Source organism: Dreissena polymorpha, chromosome 1 (assembly GCF_020536995.1).
Source record: "Dreissena polymorpha isolate Duluth1 chromosome 1, UMN_Dpol_1.0, whole genome shotgun sequence".
NCBI lineage: Eukaryota > Metazoa > Mollusca > Bivalvia > Myida > Dreissenidae > Dreissena > Dreissena polymorpha.
This window is the reverse complement of record NC_068355.1, coordinates 149,266,802-149,285,324: the sequence shown is the minus strand read 5'-3', so window position 1 is coordinate 149,285,324 and position 18,523 is coordinate 149,266,802. Positions and strand designations below refer to the sequence as shown.

General features: G+C 37.7%; 2 protein-coding genes and 1 long non-coding RNA gene across 5 annotated transcripts in view; 2 read left to right on the top strand and 1 right to left on the bottom strand.

Moving 5' to 3' along the window:
• LOC127855478 (uncharacterized) overlaps positions 1 to 344 on the bottom strand; it is a 138,707-nt gene extending 138,363 nt beyond the window's left edge. The window contains exon 1 of the mRNA XM_052391096.1: positions 326 to 344. The gene's annotated coding sequence lies outside the window, so the exon portion shown is untranslated. The remainder of the gene's footprint in view (positions 1 to 325) is intronic.
• Positions 134 to 11,840, top strand: LOC127855603 (uncharacterized). 3 transcript variants are annotated; one of them, XM_052391360.1, is made up of 2 exons: positions 134 to 207; positions 9,507 to 11,840. In XM_052391360.1, exon 2 carries the CDS (start codon positions 9,535 to 9,537, stop codon positions 10,270 to 10,272), a length of 738 nt encoding a protein of 245 aa, XP_052247320.1. In that variant the 5' UTR covers positions 134 to 207; positions 9,507 to 9,534; the 3' UTR covers positions 10,273 to 11,840. The 3 variants fall into 3 exon arrangements, with proteins under 3 accessions (XP_052247320.1, XP_052247328.1, XP_052247313.1); XM_052391368.1 differs by having other exon boundaries at positions 191 to 312; XM_052391353.1 differs by lacking the exon at positions 134 to 207 and adding an exon at positions 324 to 461.
• LOC127855757 (uncharacterized) lies at positions 3,491 to 7,363 on the top strand. Its single transcript, XR_008037708.1, has 2 exons — positions 3,491 to 3,986; positions 5,610 to 7,363. It is a non-coding gene; the product is annotated as an uncharacterized LOC127855757 (long non-coding RNA).
• Positions 11,841 to 18,523: the final 6,683 nt, after the last annotated feature.

Sequence of the window (18,523 nt, the reverse complement as noted above, 5' to 3'; positions counted from 1 at the left end):
ACAGATTCCATGCGTTAAACAGTCGATTAAAAGTAATTAAATAAATCAAATACAAATTCCCGGCAGTTATATTTCCTATATTTGATATTTTTTATGTATTCAATGGTATAGGAAATGTACAGATCCTTTCATGCGATGACGTCATTTTCGCGCCGCCTATTCCGTCAGCTGATTTACGAAAATTTACATTTGTAACGACAAGTAATGGTGCGAAATGTTAAGATTTACTTATAAACAAGACGATGATTGGCCAACAGGCAAATACTTAAACTTTTTATTAAATAATCACATCGAATGGGAGTGAAAACAAATGTAAATACCATACCAGTTGTTGCCGGCAACTTTGACCAATCAAAAGAAGGGAAAAGGTGTTTCCCCAAAATGGCGTCGTTAGTCGCTGATTATGATTCTGACAGTGATTCTGACAGTACTGGGAACGGATGCAATGTTCCTATAAATGTGTCAGTTGAGTTTTCTTGCAAATGATTTTTTTCCAATTGAACAATTCTTAACAGGCATTTTGGTTTTAAACACACATGAAAAAGTACACAAGTCAAAGCTTTCGCTTAAGTATTATACATTTTCGGATAACTTAAAATCGGATAGCGTTCGCATAGACATTTTCCAGAGGGGTTGTTACTGTTTGTTTTGACGCTTTCACACTTTCATGTGTCGATTTTTATTGGTCATTAGTAATTACACAGCACAATTGTAAGAAATCAATATGTTTACTCAACTTACAGTTAACCAATGGAACTCAACGGTATAGTACCAGAAAGGCCGTTTACCAAAAAGGCCGCACCAAAAAGGCCGCATAAGTGAACCATAAAGGCCTCATGATATACCAGAAAGGCCATATACTATTTTGTATAATCATTGGACAGTTATGCTGAATATAATTATCATTTCTTTATAATCTATTAAATAATCATAACTTGTTTATTAGTCTACTTAAAAACCGTTAATTTTATAATCAAAGTCGGCAAAAATATCGCGAATTATCGCATACAGTATGAATTGTTTGTTAGTCACAATATTTTTCGTTGAGTAATAGATGTTTCAGTTTTTTTAATTAAAAGCCATTAATTTTGTAATCAAAGTCGGCATAATTATCGCCAATTCGCACGTAGGAATAATCTGTTTAAGAAAAGTGTAACAAATGAGTAATGAAGGTAATAAACTTACGTGGCGGCCAAATATATATAAGATCCAGAATTATTGAGAAATATATAACCCGTTCATGTGTCAAAGTTGTCTATAGACGTTGCTTTGTTTTATTCATTATATTGGAAAGTAAACCGGACTTTATTTGACGTTTGAAATATATATAGTGTTTTTTAATGTGTAAATTATACGAATTTAATTCTACATGACTGTTAATTTATTGTGTGTTGATATTGTGTGAGTGTTGTGTTATTTTTGATTACTATGTTAAACAATAAAATAAATAAAATATATACGCATATGGATTAGTGACTGCTAAAAAACAAATAATAAATATATTTAACATATACAATTTAGTACATAATATATCATTATATATTATTAATTTCCTCTTAAACTATGTTTTTGCAATTTTTAAAATATAAGACGTTGAAAGAATTTGCATGTACAAAAAAAAACTCGCTAATCAGACCGGGTATCCAAGTGTTAAGGGTCATTCACAGTTTGCGGCATCTGTTTTGATAACGGATTAGTAGAACGCCCACATGTCATTTAAAATGACACTTATTGGCACCTATTGATAATTACCTCGCATTTAAAAATAGTTTCTTAACTTTTAACGATATAAAACTAGCTGCATTAAATTCGGAAGACTTAAACAGAAAGAAATAAAAATGCTTTATTCTATGTGATATTATTAAAAATTATAACAGATTGTCTATATTATTACGCATTTCATTAGCATTAAGCAAAGTTTATAATGTCTTTTGTATAAGCCGACTGCATTAGAATGTTACAGTACAGCCAAAGCGGCACAAACATAATCCGCGGCTACGCCACGGCCAGATTATTAGTACGCGGCGGCCGAATCGTGTGTTGACGCGGCGTATCGCCGTGGCACTCGGCATCGAGCCGCGCAACGACGCCAAGTCTGTATTAACCTCGCGTACTTTCGCAGAGTAAATCCGCCGCATACGTACGCGGCGGATCGAGTGAAAAGATATCCACCTACATGTACATACATGTATGTGTAGCGTAAAATTAATTACGCGCAACTGTTAATGTTTCGTTCGATTATCATTATTAAATTTGAAATCCAAAACACAATTCTGAATTTTAATGCTAACGCGACATTTGGCAAATTCTAGCGTCAAATAAACAGTGCTAAAATATCCTTTGTTTCATAAAAAACCCGCGAAAATTATGCAGAAATTTAGAACGTCGTTTGGAAAGTTTGGGTGTATTTTGTGTTGTATAAATACAAGAACATCATGTCAGGCGTAAATCGCGTGTTCAGTGGAAAAAAAACGCCACGATTAGAAGTTATTTCATCATCTCTATAAATAGTAACAAATGCCAAAATGTATTTGATACTTAAGGAAATATCGAGAATGTTTGTGTATCGTAAATATTTACCAGCATTTGCTTTAAAACTGGAATATAAGGGATTATCGGATAATTAGTAGCGATATTAATATAATATGAACAAAATAAAACGTGTTTATATACGCATATTCAAACAATAGTTATAATAAGCTGATAATTAACAAAACAACAAATACGTCGTCACCGTCTTGATTATTGATGTGGCTTCAAACTGCTTATTTTCTCAGCTTAAATATAATAGCAAAATCAACATGCAATTAATTTATAAATCCACCATATGCTGGAGCCTTGACCACTTGCATGTGCGAAAACAATTACGTGCAATCAAAATTGCAAACGGAAATATGCTTTTTGGTGCAAAAATGCACGTTTTGATAAATGCATTCAAAAGTAATAGCAAAAAACACATAAAACCTTGTAAATAACAATAAATGCATTCCTTTTAGCTGTTTTCGGCGCATTTGTTTCAAGCTAAGTAGGTCATGAACTTCATGTACGACCATTTGGTTATGGATGTGACGTCATTCGCACTTTTGCGCATGCGCATACAGAACCAAAACAAAACGTCGATAATAGGTGCTGTTCGAAAACAGGTACTTAGACGATACATCAGGCAGCCTTGGTAGGAGTTTTCAAAGCCCTTACTCCCGTGGCTGTCATTGTCCCACTTATTCACCAGGCACTTACATTGTAAATAATTATCCCCATGCTTTTTGAAAAGCGTGGGGATATTGTGGTTATCTCCGCCGTCTGTCCGTCCGTCCTGGCCACTATCTCCTCCTACACTATTAGCACTAGAACCTTGAAACTTGCATACATGGTAGCTATGAGCATATGTGCGACCCTGCACTATTTGGAATTTTGATCTGACCCCTGGGTCAAAATTATGGGGGTTGGGATGGGGCCGGGTCAGAGATTGTCACTAATTTTTATACGCACGTTTAAAAAAAAACGTATTATAGTTTCACCCTTGGCTGGCGGGCGGCGTCCACAGCAGTGTCCGCTCTCTAATTCAAATAGTTTTCATCCGATCTTCACCAAACTTGGTCAGAAGTTGTGTCTAGACAATATCTAGGTCAAGTTCGAATATGGGTCATACTGGGTCAAAAACTAGGTCACGGGGTCACTTAGTGCATTTCAAGCATTTAGCATGGTGTCCGCTCTCTAATTGAAGTAGTTTTCACCCAATCTTCACCAAATTTGGTCAGAAGTTGTGTCTAGATGATATGAAGGTCAAGTTCAAATATGGGTCATGCCGGGTCAAAAACTAGGTCACGAGGTCACTTAGTGCATTTCAAGCATTTAGCATGGTGTCCGCTCTCTAATTGAAGTAGTTTTCATCTGATCTTCACCAAATTTGGTCAGAAGTTGTGTCTAGATGATATGTAGGTCAAGTTCAAATATGGGTCATGCCCGGTCAAAAACGAGGTCACGAGGTTACTTTGTGAATTTCAAGCATTTAGCATGGTGTCCGCTCTCTTATTGAAGTAGTTTTCATCCGATCGTCACCTAATTTGGTCAGAAGTTGTGTCTAGATGATATGTAGGTCAAGTATAAATATGGGTCATGCAGGGTCAAAAATGAGGTCATGAGGTTACTGAGTGCATTTCAAGCATTTATCATGGTGTCCGCTCTCTAATTGAAGTAGTTTTCATCCGATCTTCACCTAATTTGGTCAGAAGTTGTGTCTAGATGATATGTGGGTCACGTTCAAATATGGGTCATGCAGGGTCAAAAACGAGGTCACTTAGTGCATTTCAAGCATTTAGCATGGTGTCCGTTCTCTAATAGAAGTAGTTTTCATCTGATCTTCACCTAATTTGGTCAGAAGTTGTGTCTAGATGATATGTAGGTCAAGTTCAAATATGGGTCATGCCAGGTCAAAAACGAGGTCATGAGGTTACTTAGTGCATTTCAAGCATTAAGCATGGTGTCCGCTCTCTATTTGAAGTAGTTTTCATCCGATCTTCACCTAATTTAGTCAGAAGTTGTGTCTAGATGATATCTAGGTCAAGTTCGAATATGGGTCATGCCAGGTAAAAAACGAGGTCACGGTGTCACTAAGTGCATTTCAAGTATTTAGCATGGTGTCCGCTCTCTAATTTAAGTAGTTTTCATCTGATCTTCACCGAATTTAGTAAGATGTTACGTCTAAATGATATCTAGGTCAAGTTCAAATATGGGTGTTGCCGGGTCAAAAACTAGGTCTCGAGGTCACTTGGTGCATTTCAAGCATTTAGCATGGTGTCCGCTCTCTAATTGAAGTAGTTTTGATCTGATCTTCACCAAATTTAGTCAGATGTTACGTCTAAATGATATCTAGGTCAAGTTCAAATATGGGTCATGCTGGGTCAATAACTAGGTCTCGAGGTCACTTGGTGCATTTCAAGCATTGAGCATGGTGACCAAAACCTTCGAAAGGGCGTATCTTGTGACAGTTTGGCACTCTTGTTTTAGGTTATTATCAAAAAGCATGGGGAAATTGTGGTTATCGCCACCGTCTGTCTGTCTTTCTGTCTGTCTGTCTGTCTGTCCTTCCTGGCCACTATCTCCTCCTACACTATTAGCACTAGAACCTTGAAACTTACACACATGGTAGCTATAAGCATATGTGCGACCCTGCACTATTTGGAATTTTGATCTGACCCCTGGGTCAAAAGTTATGGGGGTTGGGGTGGGGCCGGGTCAGAGATTTTTACTCATTTTTTATATGCCCGTTTTTAAAAACGGGACATATTAAAGTTTCACCCTTGGCGGGCGGGCGGCGTCCACAGCAGTGTCCGCTCTCTAATTCAAATAGTTTTCATCCGATCTTCACCAAACTTGGTCAGAAGTTGTGTCTAGACAATATCTAGGTCAAGTTCGAATATGGGTCATGCTGGGTCAAAAACTAGATCATGGGGTCACTTAGTGCATTTCAAGGATTAAGCATGGTGTCCGCTCTCTAATGGAAGTAGTTTTCACCCGATCTTCACCAAATTTTGTCAGAAGTTGTGTCTAGATGATACGTAAACCAAGTGTAAATATGGGTCATGCTGGGTCAAAAACTAGGTCATGAGGTCACTTAGTGCATTTCAAGCATTTAGCATGGTGTCCGCTCTCTAATTGAAGTAGTTTTCATCTGATCTTCACCTAATTTGGTCAGAAGTTGTGTCTAGATGATATGTAGGCCAAGTTCGAATATGGGTCATGCCGAGTCAAAAACGAGGTCACGAGGTTACTTAGTGCATTTCAAGCATTTAGCATGGTGTCCGCTCTCTAATTGAAGTAGTTTTTATCTGATCTTCACCTAATTTGGTCAGAAGTTGTGTTTAGATGATATGTAGGTCTAGTTCAAATATGGGTCATGCAGGGTCAAAAACCAGGTCATGAGGTCACTTAGTGCATTTCAAGCATTTAGAATGGTGTCCACTCTCTAATTGAAGTAGTTTTCATCCGATCTTCACCTACTTTGGTCAGAAGTTGTGTCTAGATGATATGTAGGTGATGTTCAAATATGGGTCATGCCAGGTCAAAAACAAGGTCACGAGGTTACTTAGTGCATTTCAAGCATTTAGCATGGTGTCCACTCTTTAATTGAAGTAGTTTTTATCCGATCTACACTTAATTTGGTCAGAAGTTGTGTCTAGATGATATGTAGGTCAAGTTCAAATATGGGTCATGCCAGGTCAAAAACGAGGTCATGAGGTCACTTAGTGCATTTCAAGCATTTAGCATGGTGTCCACTCTCTAATTGAAGTAGTTTTCATCCGATCTTCACCTAATTTGGTCAGAAGTTGTGTCTAGATGATATGTAGGTCAAGTTCAAATATGGGTCATGCCGGGTCAAAAAGGAGGTCATGAGGTTACTGAGTGCATTTCAAGCATTTAGCATGGTGTCCGCTCTCTAATTGAAGTAGTTTTCATCTGATCTTCACCAAATTCAGTCAGATGTTACGTCTCAATGATATCTAGGTCAAGTTCAAATATGGGTCATGCCGGGTCAAAAACTAGGTCTCGAGGTCACTTAGTGCATTTCAAGCATTGAGCATGGTGTCCAAAACCTTCAAACTGGCGTATCTTGTGACAGTTTGGCACTCTTGTATAGGTTATTTTACTATAATTTCTTCATTTCTACACTGATTGTCTTCAAATTGATACCAAACCTCTCTTATGACAATACGGTCAATCTCAACTATGCATGGCCCCATTACCAACCCTGGGGCACCCCGCCCACATAGGCCACGCCCACCCAAAATTGCAGTTTTACTATAATTTCTTCATTTCTACACCGATTCACTTCAAATTGATACGGAACCTTTTTTATGACAATACGGTCAATCTCAACTATGCAGGACCCCATTACCAACCCTGGGGCGCCACGCCCACCTAAATTTGCCTTTTACTATTATTTCTTCATTTCTACACCAATTCACTTCAAATCGATACTTAACCTCTCTTATGACAATACGGTTAATCTCAACTATGCATGGCCCCATTACCAACTCTGGGACACCCCTCCCACATAGGCCATGCCCACCCAAAATTGCCTTTTACTATAATTTCTTCATTTCTACACCTATTCCCTTCAAATTTATACTGAACCTCTTTTATGACAATACAGTCAATCTCAACTATGCATGGCCCCATTACCAACCCTGGGGCGCCCCGCCCACATAGGCCACACCCACCCAAAATTGCCTTTTACTATAATTTCTTCATTTCTACACCGATTTACTTCAAATTGATACTGAACCTCTCTTATGACAATACGGTCAATCTCAACTATGTATGGCCCCATTACCAACCCTGGGGCACCCCGCCCACATAGGCCTTGCCCATCAAAAATTGCCTTTTACTATAATTTCTTCATTTCTACACCAATTCACTTCTAATTGATACTGAACTTCTCTTATGACAATACGGTCAATCTCAACTATGCATGGCCCCATTACCAACCCTGGGGCGCCCCTGGGTCAAACATGTGGCGTGGGGATACATGCCGGCCTTTGCCGCACCATTTTTAGTTTTACATTAACTTCTTTATTTCTACACCGATTTTACTTCAAATTGATACTGAACCTCTCTTATGACAATACGGCCCCATTACCAACCATGGGGCGCCCCCTGGGTAAAAAGTTATGGGGGTTGGGGTGGGGACGGGTCAGAGATTTTCACTCATTTTTTATGTTATTTTAGATTAACTTCTTCATTTCTACACCGATTTCCTTCAAAATGATACTGAACATCTCATATGGCAATACGGTCAATCTCAACTATGCATGGCCTCATTACCAACCCTGGTTAACTCTTAATTTATTCACCAATTGACTTCAAATTAATACTGAACATCTCATGGTCAAGATCCCGAGCTACATTGTATTTCATTGTATTTCAGCATAATTAAAATCAAAGCCAGATTGGGGGTCAAGACCCCAAGCTATTTCAGCATAATTAAAATCCAAGCCAGTTTGGTGGTCAAGATCCCAATCTATTTCAGCATTATTGAAATCCAAGCCATTTTGGATGTCAAGACCCCGAGCTATTTCGGCATAATTAAAATCCAAGCCAGATTGGTGGCCAAGACCTGAAGCTATTTCAGCATAATTTAAATCCAAGCCAGTTTGGTGGTCAAGATCCCAAGCTATTTCAGTATTATTAAAACCCAAGCCCTTTTGGCGGTCAAGACCCCAGGCTATTTCAGCATAATTAAAATCTACGCCATTTTTGTGATCAAGACCACAAGCTATATCAGGCTTATTAAAATCCAAGCCAGTTTGGTGGTCAAGATTCTGAGCTATTTTAGCATATTTAAATCCAAGCCAGATTGGCGGTCAATACCCTGAGCTATTTTAGCAAGCCAGTTCAGTGGTCAAGATCCAGAGCTATTTCAGCAAATCCAAACCAAATTGGTGGTCAAGACCCCGAGCAATTTTAGCATTATTAAAATCAAAGTCAGTTTGATGGTCAAGATCCCGAGTGATTTCGGCACATATAAAAATCCAAGCCAGATTGGCGGTCAAGACCCCGAGCTTTTTCAGCACAATTAAAATCCAAGCCAGATTGGCAGTCAATACCCCAAGCTATTTCAGCACGATTAAAATCCAAGCCAGTTTGGTGGTCAAGATCCCAAGCTATTTTAGCATTATTAAAACCAAAGCCATTTTAAATGTTAAAACTCCGAGCTATTCCGGCATAATTGAAATCCCAGCCAGATTGGTGGTCAAGACCCCGAGCTATTTCAGCATAATTAGAATCCAAACCAGATTGGCGGCCAACACCCCAAGCTATTTCAGCATAATTTAAATCCAAGCCAGTTTGGTGGTCAAGACCCGGAGCTATTTCAGCATAATTAAAATCCAAGCCAAATTGGCGGCCTAGACCGCAGGCTATTTCAGCATAAGTTAAATCCAAGCCAGTTTGGTGGTCAAGATCCCAAGCTATTTCAGTATTATTAAAACCCAAGCCAATTTGGCGGTCAAGACCCCGGGCAATTTCAGCAGTTTCAAAATACATGCCAGTTTGGTGATTAAGATCCCAAGCTTTTTCATCATCATTAAAACCCAAGCCAGAATGGTGGTCAAGATACAGAGCTTTTTCAGCATAATTAAAATCTTAGCCAGTTTTGTGGTCAACACCCCAAGCGATTCAGCCTTATTAAAATCCAAGCCAGTTTGGTGGTCAAGATCCTGAGCTATTTCAGCCTAATTAAAATCTAAGCCAGTTTGATGGTCAAGATCCGGAACTATTTCAGCATAATTAAAATCCAAGCCACGTTACCCACCCCAGGGCCCCGCCCACATAGGTCACACCCACCCAAAATTGCCTTTTTGTCCGTCCGTCCTGGCCACTATCTCCTCCTTCACTATTATCGCTAGAACCTTGAAACTAAAACCCATGGTAGCTAACGGCGTGGGGATACGCGTCGGCCTCTGCCGCGCCATTTCTAGTTTATGTTGTAATTATTATATTTACAGACAGACAAAACAGCAGACTTCAGAAGGAATGGGACACAATTATTTGATCTCCCAAGATAGCGATTCCAGTGATTCAAGTAAAGAGGATACAAAGGATATGAAAGAAGAGAAAGTGAAGGAAAAGCTTCCCAACCCATTGCTTGACAATCCATCAAATTCTCTGTTAGCTGCACAAATCACAGAACCTAAAGAAGGGTCTGTTTTTTCTAATCGGTTTGAAACTGCAGCTTTAGCAAAGCAGTCTATTTTAGAAAAGCATGTGAAGATGACTGAAGCCCAAATATTGACTGGTAAGAAAGCAAAGATATGCAAGAAATTTAAACAAGGCAGGTGTTTCTATGGTAAAAACTGTCAGTACTCACATGATCTTGATTCAAATTTATCCTTACGATACAAACCAGACGAACAGGTAGATGTGGGGGAAAATTCAGAATCAGGGCATGTGAAAACAAAGTTTCAAAGACACAATAACCGCTTTGCACCTCAACTACCTGCGCCACCTGTGCAGGGATTTATGGGTACACGAAACACTCTTGGTATTTCCAGCCAGCCATTGTACAGCCATAGGCAGCAGCAGCATTTCAGACAGCAGTCAATGATGGTCACAAATGAGTGGCGGGACGAGGAAGATGATGACAGATCTCAAACTGGGGAGAAAAGGAAGAAGAAAGTTGGGTTGTCACAGACTTTAGTCCCACCAAAGAGAGCGATGTCTTCTTTGTCTAAACAAAGGAAAGAAGAAAGACCATGGACTGTGAAGAAATAGCTACTTATGTGTAAACACAGGATATAAAATTCTTCTCCCAACATATGAATTTCTTTACTTCTGTTTTCATGGGTTGCAGTCAATGTTTGTAATGTTGTATTTTTAATTATTCAGTGCAACATAATTTTTAACCAGGTTTTCTGAAGGAAAAAACTGGTTATTAGATTGGCGAATGTCGGCTGGCGGGCGGAACAAGCTTGTCCGGGCCATAACTTTGTCGTTCATTGTCAGATTTTAAAATCATTTGGCACATTTGTTCACCATCATTAGACGGTGTGTCGCGCGAAAGAATTACATCGATATCTCCAAGGTCAAGGTCACAATTTGAGTTTGAAGGTCAAAAATGGCCATAAATGAGCTTGTCCGGGCCATTACTATGTCATTCATTGTGACATTTTAAAATCATTTGGCACATTTGTTCACCATTATTTTATGGTGTGTCGAGCGAAAAGAATACGTCAATATCTCCAAGGTCGCCACAACTAAAAATAAATTGATTTTGTAACTATGAACAATCAGTAACAATGCACATTTTGATTTTGAGTTCTCTCTATCAGACTTTTTATGCCCCCGGTAGGGTGGCATATAGCAGTTGAACTGTCCGTCAGTATGTGTGTTTGTCAGTCTGTCCGTCCGTCCGTCCGAAAAAAAAACTTTATTGAAGATAGAAACTTGATATTTGGCATGCATGTATATCTCATGAAGCTGCACATTTTGAGTGGTGGAAGTTCAAGGTCAAGGTCAACCTTCAAGGTCAAAGGTCAACAAAAAAAAAAAATAAAATAAAGTGGCGTTCTCATGGAGCTGAACATTTTGAGTGGTGGAAGTTCAAGGTCAAGGTCATCCTTCAAGGTCAAAGGTAAAACAAAAAAATATGAAAAAATTCAAAGCGGCGTTCTCATGAAGCTGCACATTTTGAGTGGTGAAAGTTAAAGGTCAAGGTCATCCTTCAAGGTCAAAGGTCAAAAAACAAATCAAAGCGGCGTTCTCATGAAGCTGCACATTTTGAGTGGTGGAAGTTCAAGATCAAGGTCATCCTTCAAGGTCAAAGGTAAAAAATAAAAAACATTATATTTCAAAGCGGCACAATAGGGGGCATTGTGTTGAAGAACGCATCTCTTGTTTTTTCTAATTGAAATCAAGGTCAATTTTACACAAGGGGTTAACAATACACATTTTGAATTGTCTCCCTTTATCAGACTTTTTTTCAACTGAAAACCTGGTTTTGTGACAATTTTGTCCCTTGTTTATTATTGATACACATAAGGAAGATGTTACATGTATTATGAATTAAGAGTAATTTTTAAACAATAGTTTGAATTTGCTTTTGAAAAAAAGTTTCCACCATGCAGAAAAACCATACCATAAATATAATTTGTTCATTAAGAAGATTTATTTCCAGAGACCATTAATATTCTCATACACACACCAATTATAAGATAGAGATTGTAGAGGTAATACCCCGGTAAGTTCTGATTTTCATTTACTTAGTCTTATCAACAAAAGGATGGCATAAAATTGTTAAGAAGTGTATAGAAAAATATTAAAATGAGGTTATTTTAAAATAAGATTGCCTTGTTGCTCATGCAAATGTTTACCTTTTGTGATTAGTCTCTGCTCTGTGTCATGCAATGACGACTTGTAGCTGGTTACAACTGTAGAAGCCACATGCAATTTGATCAGGTTGTTTATCGCAATTATATTTTTCAGTGTTTTTATGTGGGTCAAAAAATGGGGTAAAACATCATTTTCACAAAGTAAAATACATTTTAACTTAATGTAACTTAAGTTAAGCCCCATTATAACTTAAATGTAAATGAATCTTGGTCAGATGATATCAAGGCCATGTTTGTATCATAAAAATTGTGATAGAAAACTAGGTTAAATATAAGCAATGTGGAACTCCAAATGCATCAGCAAAAGATCATTCTTGCCATTACTACAAGGTCCTTAATTTAATCGAAGTGACAGATTACCATACAATAAGGCATTGAACAAAAACAATTACAAACAACAACAAGTAAATCTGTGGTCACCGCCTTGCAATGGTAGATGAAAGGCATGAGATTATAAAACGGGTTTAATGGTGCTCAAACTTCACATTTGGCGTTGATTTATTTGCATAACATTTAAGCTCTATTAAAACAAGAAATATCTTTTAAAAAAGATATACCGCGTTGATTGTGGTTGGAGTTGGTGAAAGGTAAAGAGCTCAATGAATGACATCAAAGATAGCAATTGTCTTTTTCTGTGCAGTTCTTAGATGCATCACACGCAGTATGGGATGTTACGCAGAGTTTTCGCGGCTTATTTTACATTATTACTATTATTAATCAAAAATAATATTTATCGTGGTATTGTTGAAAACACATTAAGAATCTATTATTGACATACCATAATTATATCGCTGAATATCTTCATTTAACATATTTCTGGTCTAAAGAAAATTCCAGTTCACCTAATTCACGCGATATCGTCTATATTATTTAACGATTATTTTACTGGCTGCGAACTGACCCGGATACCTTGCGGGTTGGAATGCAATGCATTAAAGTGAGGCCACGCTTCCACTGCTGGAACGACGGCTTGTTTAAAACTTTATACTTTTACATGTTAAATGTACAATTTTCAAAAACAATTAAAAATGGTTTGGCCAAAACGAATATCAGGATAGGGAAAAACGATACTTTTATGAACTTAAATATACTAGTGCACAGACAGGAATATGGAAGTAATTACTAAATATGAGAACATAGCCTTTAGGTACAAATGCTCTGGCGCTGGCAATGCTCTGAAAATAAAAGGTGCACGCACAAACTGTATTGATGCCGAGAGTTGAGTGTAAAACTGTTCTATCTATCAAGCCTTTTCATTAGAGATAAAATTGTTTCATGCTGAACACGCAGTAAAACAGTGTTCCAAAGACGCGGTCATGTTTCCAATGTTCTGGTGGTATGCTCAAATCAGCCAATGGAATAAATGAAGTGTATTCGTTCGTGTCTTGACGCGGGAAATTTTATTTAAATTTTATTGGACACTTACAAAGGTCAGGTAAGGTCAAAAGTGACGTTAAACAGCTAAGCCGAAAAAATGAACCTTAAGAATCTTAATTCAATTAAACTGTAGTTAAATAGAAAACTTTTCAAATTACAATTGAACAGCTCAGTGGTGGGATATTAATCCGAGCAACAACACACAATCCGAGCAACAGAACTATTACTTTCTGGGGAAAGAAGGTAAAAAAGTGTCAACATTATCTTGTTTTCAATTTACAAACTTAAACAATTTCGTATCCTTTTGTTTAATTTTCAGATCATGGTAATGCTCTTTCAGGACATTGATGAAATGTTGTAAATTGCAAAAATAAAAGTAAATTGGTTACTGATGTCATCATAAAACTGAATAAAATAATTTTGTGCCATTTAAATGTTTTAAAGAAATGTCAAATTAAATGTAATACTTTAATATATGTTTTTTAAAACAAAAGCACACTTTTTTGAAAAGATAATTGATACTTTCCCTGCTGTTTGAGAAAAATATGATTGTCCAAACATAAAATATATCTTCTTTGTCATTTGGACAATAATAAGACTTAGTGGAGAATACTTATGTGTTGATGTAAATTAATGGTTCCTTATCAGAAAAAATACTTATTTTGGGTACAAACATGTTCAAGTTTTATTTAAAACTTGCAAATACTTCATCTGTCAGATATTCAGGTACTTTATTCATATACCCAGTTTGTACTAGAGACTTGTTTTTCATTATTTCAATTAAACACAGACTCATACATAAAGTAAAGATTTGTTCAGTTAATTTATTTGTAAAATGTAAGAAAAAGTAATATCACTTAAACAACTGAATGTATAATATATAAATGAAAACTGATATACATGATGATGACATCATTTCTATAATTTTCGTTTTTAGCTCCAGGACCAATGGCCAGAGGCCAGCGGGGCTTATGTCATGGTCCTGTGTCCGTCGTGCGTCTGTGCGTGCGTGCGTTAACTTTTCCTTAAAACATCTTCTTCTCCTAAACTACTGGTCCAATTCTGCTGAATTTTCACAGGAATGTTCCTGGGGTGAACCTCTTTCAAATTTGTTCAAATTGGGGTTAAATTTGACCCTGCCCTGGGGGTCACAAAAATGAAAATTTGCTTATATAAGGCCTATTTTGTGAAAACTTCCAAAATCTTCTCGTCCATAATCATTGGGCCTAGGGCTATCAAATTTGGTATGTAGAGACATCTTATAGTCCTCTACCAAATTTCTTCAAATTATGCCCCTGGGGTCAAATTTGACCCTGCCCCGGGGGTCACAAAATTGAACATATGCTTATATAAAGCCTATTTTGTGAAAACTTTCAAAATCTTCTCGTCTGTAACCATTGGGCATAGGGCTATCAAATTTAGTTTGTAGAGACATCTAATAGTCCTCTACCAAATTTCTTCAAATTATGCTCCTGGGGTCAAATTTGACCCTGCCACGGGTGTCACAAAATTGAACATATGCTTATATAAGGCCTATTTTGTGAAAACTTTCAAAATCTTCTCGTCCATAACCATTGGGCCTAGGGCTATCAAATTTGGTATGTAGAGACATCTAATAGTCCTCTACCAAATTTCTTCAAATTATGCCCCTGGGGTCAAATTTGACCCTGCCCCAGGGGTCACAAATTTGAACATCTGCTTATATAAGGCCTATTTTGTGAAAACTTTCAAAATCTTCTCGTCCATAACCATTGGGCCTAGGTCTATCAAATTTGGTATGTAGAGACACCTAATAGTCCTCTACCAAATTTCTTCAAATTATGCCCCTGGGGTCAAATTTGACCCTGCCCCTGGAGTCACAAAATTGAACATATGCTTATATAAGGCCTATTTTGTGAAAACTTTCAAAATCTTCTTGTCCATAACCATTGGGCCTAGGGCTATCAAATTTGGTATGTAGAGACATCTTATAGTCCTCTACCAAATTTCTTCAAATTATGCCCCTGGGGTCAAATTTGACCCTGCCCCGGGGGTCACAAAATTGAACATATGCTTATATAAAGCCTATTTTGTGAAAACTTTCAAAATCTTCTCGTCTGTAACCATTGGGCATAGGGCTATCAAATTTAGTTTGTAGAGACATCTAATAGTCCTCTACCAAATTTCTTCAAATTATGCTCCTGGGGTCAAATTTGACCCTGCCACGGGTGTCACAAAATTGAACATATGCTTATATAAGGCCTATTTTGTGAAAACTTTCAAAATCTTCTCGTCCATAACCATTGGGCCTAGGGCTATCAAATTTGGTATGTAGAGACATCTAATAGTCCTCTACCAAATTTCTTCAAATTATATCCCTGGGGTCAAATTTGACCCTGCCCCAGGGGTCACAAATTTGAACATCTGCTTATATAAGGCCTATTTTGTGAAAACTTTCAAAATCTTCTCGTCCATAACCATTGGGCCTAGGTCTATCAAATTTGGTATGTAGAGACACCTAATAGTCCTCTACCAAATTTCTTCAAATTATGCCCCTGGGGTCAAATTTGACCCTGCCCCTGGAGTCACAAAATTGAACATATGCTTATATAAGGCCTATTTTGTGAAAACTTTCAAAATCTTCTTGTCCATAACCATTGGGCCTAGGGCTATCAAATTTGGTATGTAGAGACATCTAATAGTCCTCTACCAAATTTCTTCAAATTATGCCCCTGGGGTCGAATTTGACCCTGCCCTGTGGGTCACAAAATTGAACATATGCTTATATAAGGCCTATTTTGTGAAAACTTTCAAAATCTTCTCGTCCATAACCATTGGGCCAAGGGCTATCAAATTTGGTATGTAGAGACATCTAATAGTCCTCTACCAAATTTCTTCAAATTATGCCCCTGGGGTCAAATTTGACCCTGCCCACGGGGGCCCCAAAATTGAACATATGCTTATATAAGGCCTATTTTGTGAAAACTTTCAAAATCTTCTCGTCCATAACCATTGGGCCTAGGTCTATCATATTTGGTATGTAAAGACATCTAATAGTCCTCTACCAAATTCTTCAAATTATGCCCCTGGGGTCAAATTTGACCCTGCCCCGGGGGTCACAAAATTAAACATATGCTTATATAAGGCCTATTTTGTGAAAACTTTCAAAATCTTCTCGTCCATAACCATTGGGCCTAGGGCCATCAAATTTGGTATGTAGAGACATCTTATAGTCCTCTACCAAATTTCTTCAAATTATGCCCCTGGGGTCAAATTTGACCCTGCTCCGGGGGTCACAAAATTGAACATATGCTTATAAAAGGCCTATTTTGTGAAAACTTTCAAAATCTTCTCGTCCATAACCATTGGGCCTAGGTCTATCAAATTTGGTTTGTAGAGACATCTTATAGTCCTCTACCAAATTTCTTCAAATTATGCCCCTGGGGTCAAATTTTACCCTGTCCCGGGGTCACAAAATTGAACATATGCTTATATAAGGCCTATTTTGTGAAAACTTTCAAAGTCTCCCGTCCATAACCATTGGGCCTAGGGCTATCAAATTTGGTATGTAGAGACATCTTATAGTCCTCTACCAAATTTCTTCAAATTATGCCCCTGGGGTCAAATTTGACTCTGCCCCAGGGTCACAAAATTGAACATATGCTTATATAGGGTCTATTTTGTGAAACCTTTTCAAATCTTTCTGTCCATAACCATTGGGCCTAGGGCTACCAAATTTGGTATGTAGTGACATCTTATAGTCCTCTACCAAGTTTTTTTCAAATTATGCCCCTGGGGTCAAATTTGACCCTGCCCCAAGGTCACAAAATTAAACATATGCTTATATAAGGCCTATTTTGTGAAAACTTTTATAATATTCTTGTCCATAACTGTATGGCATAGGGCTACCAAATTTGGTATGTAGTGACATGTACTAGTTCTCTTTTTGGTTTGTTCAAATTATGCCCCTGGGGTCAAATTTGAAACTTCCCCGGGGGTCACAAAATTAAATATATGCTTATAAAGGGCTTATTTTGTGAAAACTTTAAAAACTTCTTTTCCATAACCATTGGGTCTAGGGCTACCAAATTTGGTATGTAGTGACATCTTATAGTTCTCTACCAAGTTTGTTCAAATTATGCCCCTGGGGTCAAATTTGACCCTGCCCCAAGGGTCACAAAATTGAACATACGCTTATATATAAGGCCTATTTTGTGAAAACTTTAAAAATCTTCTTGTCCATAAACATTGGGCCTAGGGCTACCAAATTTTGTATGTAGTGAAATCTTATAGTTCTCTACCAAGTTTGTTCAAATTATGCCCCTGGGGTCAAATTTGACCCTGCCCCAGGGATCAAAAAAATGGAACATATGCTTATATAAGGCCTATTTTGTGAAAACTTCAAAAATCTTTCTGTCTATAACCATCCAGCCTAGGGCTATCAAATTTGGTATGTAGTGACATCTTATAGTCCTCTACCAAGTTTGTTCAAATTGTTTCCCTGGGGTCAAATTTCAACTTGCCCGGGGGGTCACAAAATTGAACATATGCTTATATATTGCCTATTTTGTGAAAACTTAAAAAAAAAATCTTGTCCATAACCATTTGGCCTAGGGCTACACAATTTGGTATGTAGTGACATTGTATAGTCCTCCACTTAGTTTGTTCAAATTATGCCCCAGGAGTCAAATTTGACCCTGCCCTGGGGGCCACAAAATCGATTATCTGCTTATATAGTGCCTATTTTGTGAAAACTTTTAAAATTCTCTTGTCCATAACCATAAGGCATAGGGCTACCAAATTTGGTATGTAGTGACATCTAACAGTTCTCTACCAAGTTTGTTCAAATTATGCCCCTGGGGTCAAATTTGACCCTGCGTGGGGGTCACAAAACTGAACATACGCTTATATGGGGCCTATTTTGTGAAAACTTTAAAAATCTTCTTGTCCATAACCATTGGGCCTAGGGCTACCAAATTTGGTATGTAGTGACATCTAATAAATCTCTACCAAATTTGTTCAAATAATGCCTCGGGGTCAACTTTGACCCTGCCCTGGGGGGTCACAAAATTGAATAAACACTTATAAAGCACTTATTTTGTGAAATCTTTAAAAAATCTTCTTGTTGAAAACCATTCAGACTATGGCTACCAAATTTGGTATGCAGTAACATCTTATAGTCCTCTACCAAGTTTGTTCAAATTATGCCCTTTGGGTCAAGTTTGACCCTGACCCGCGGGTCACAAAATTGAACATTATATACGCTTATATCTTGCTTA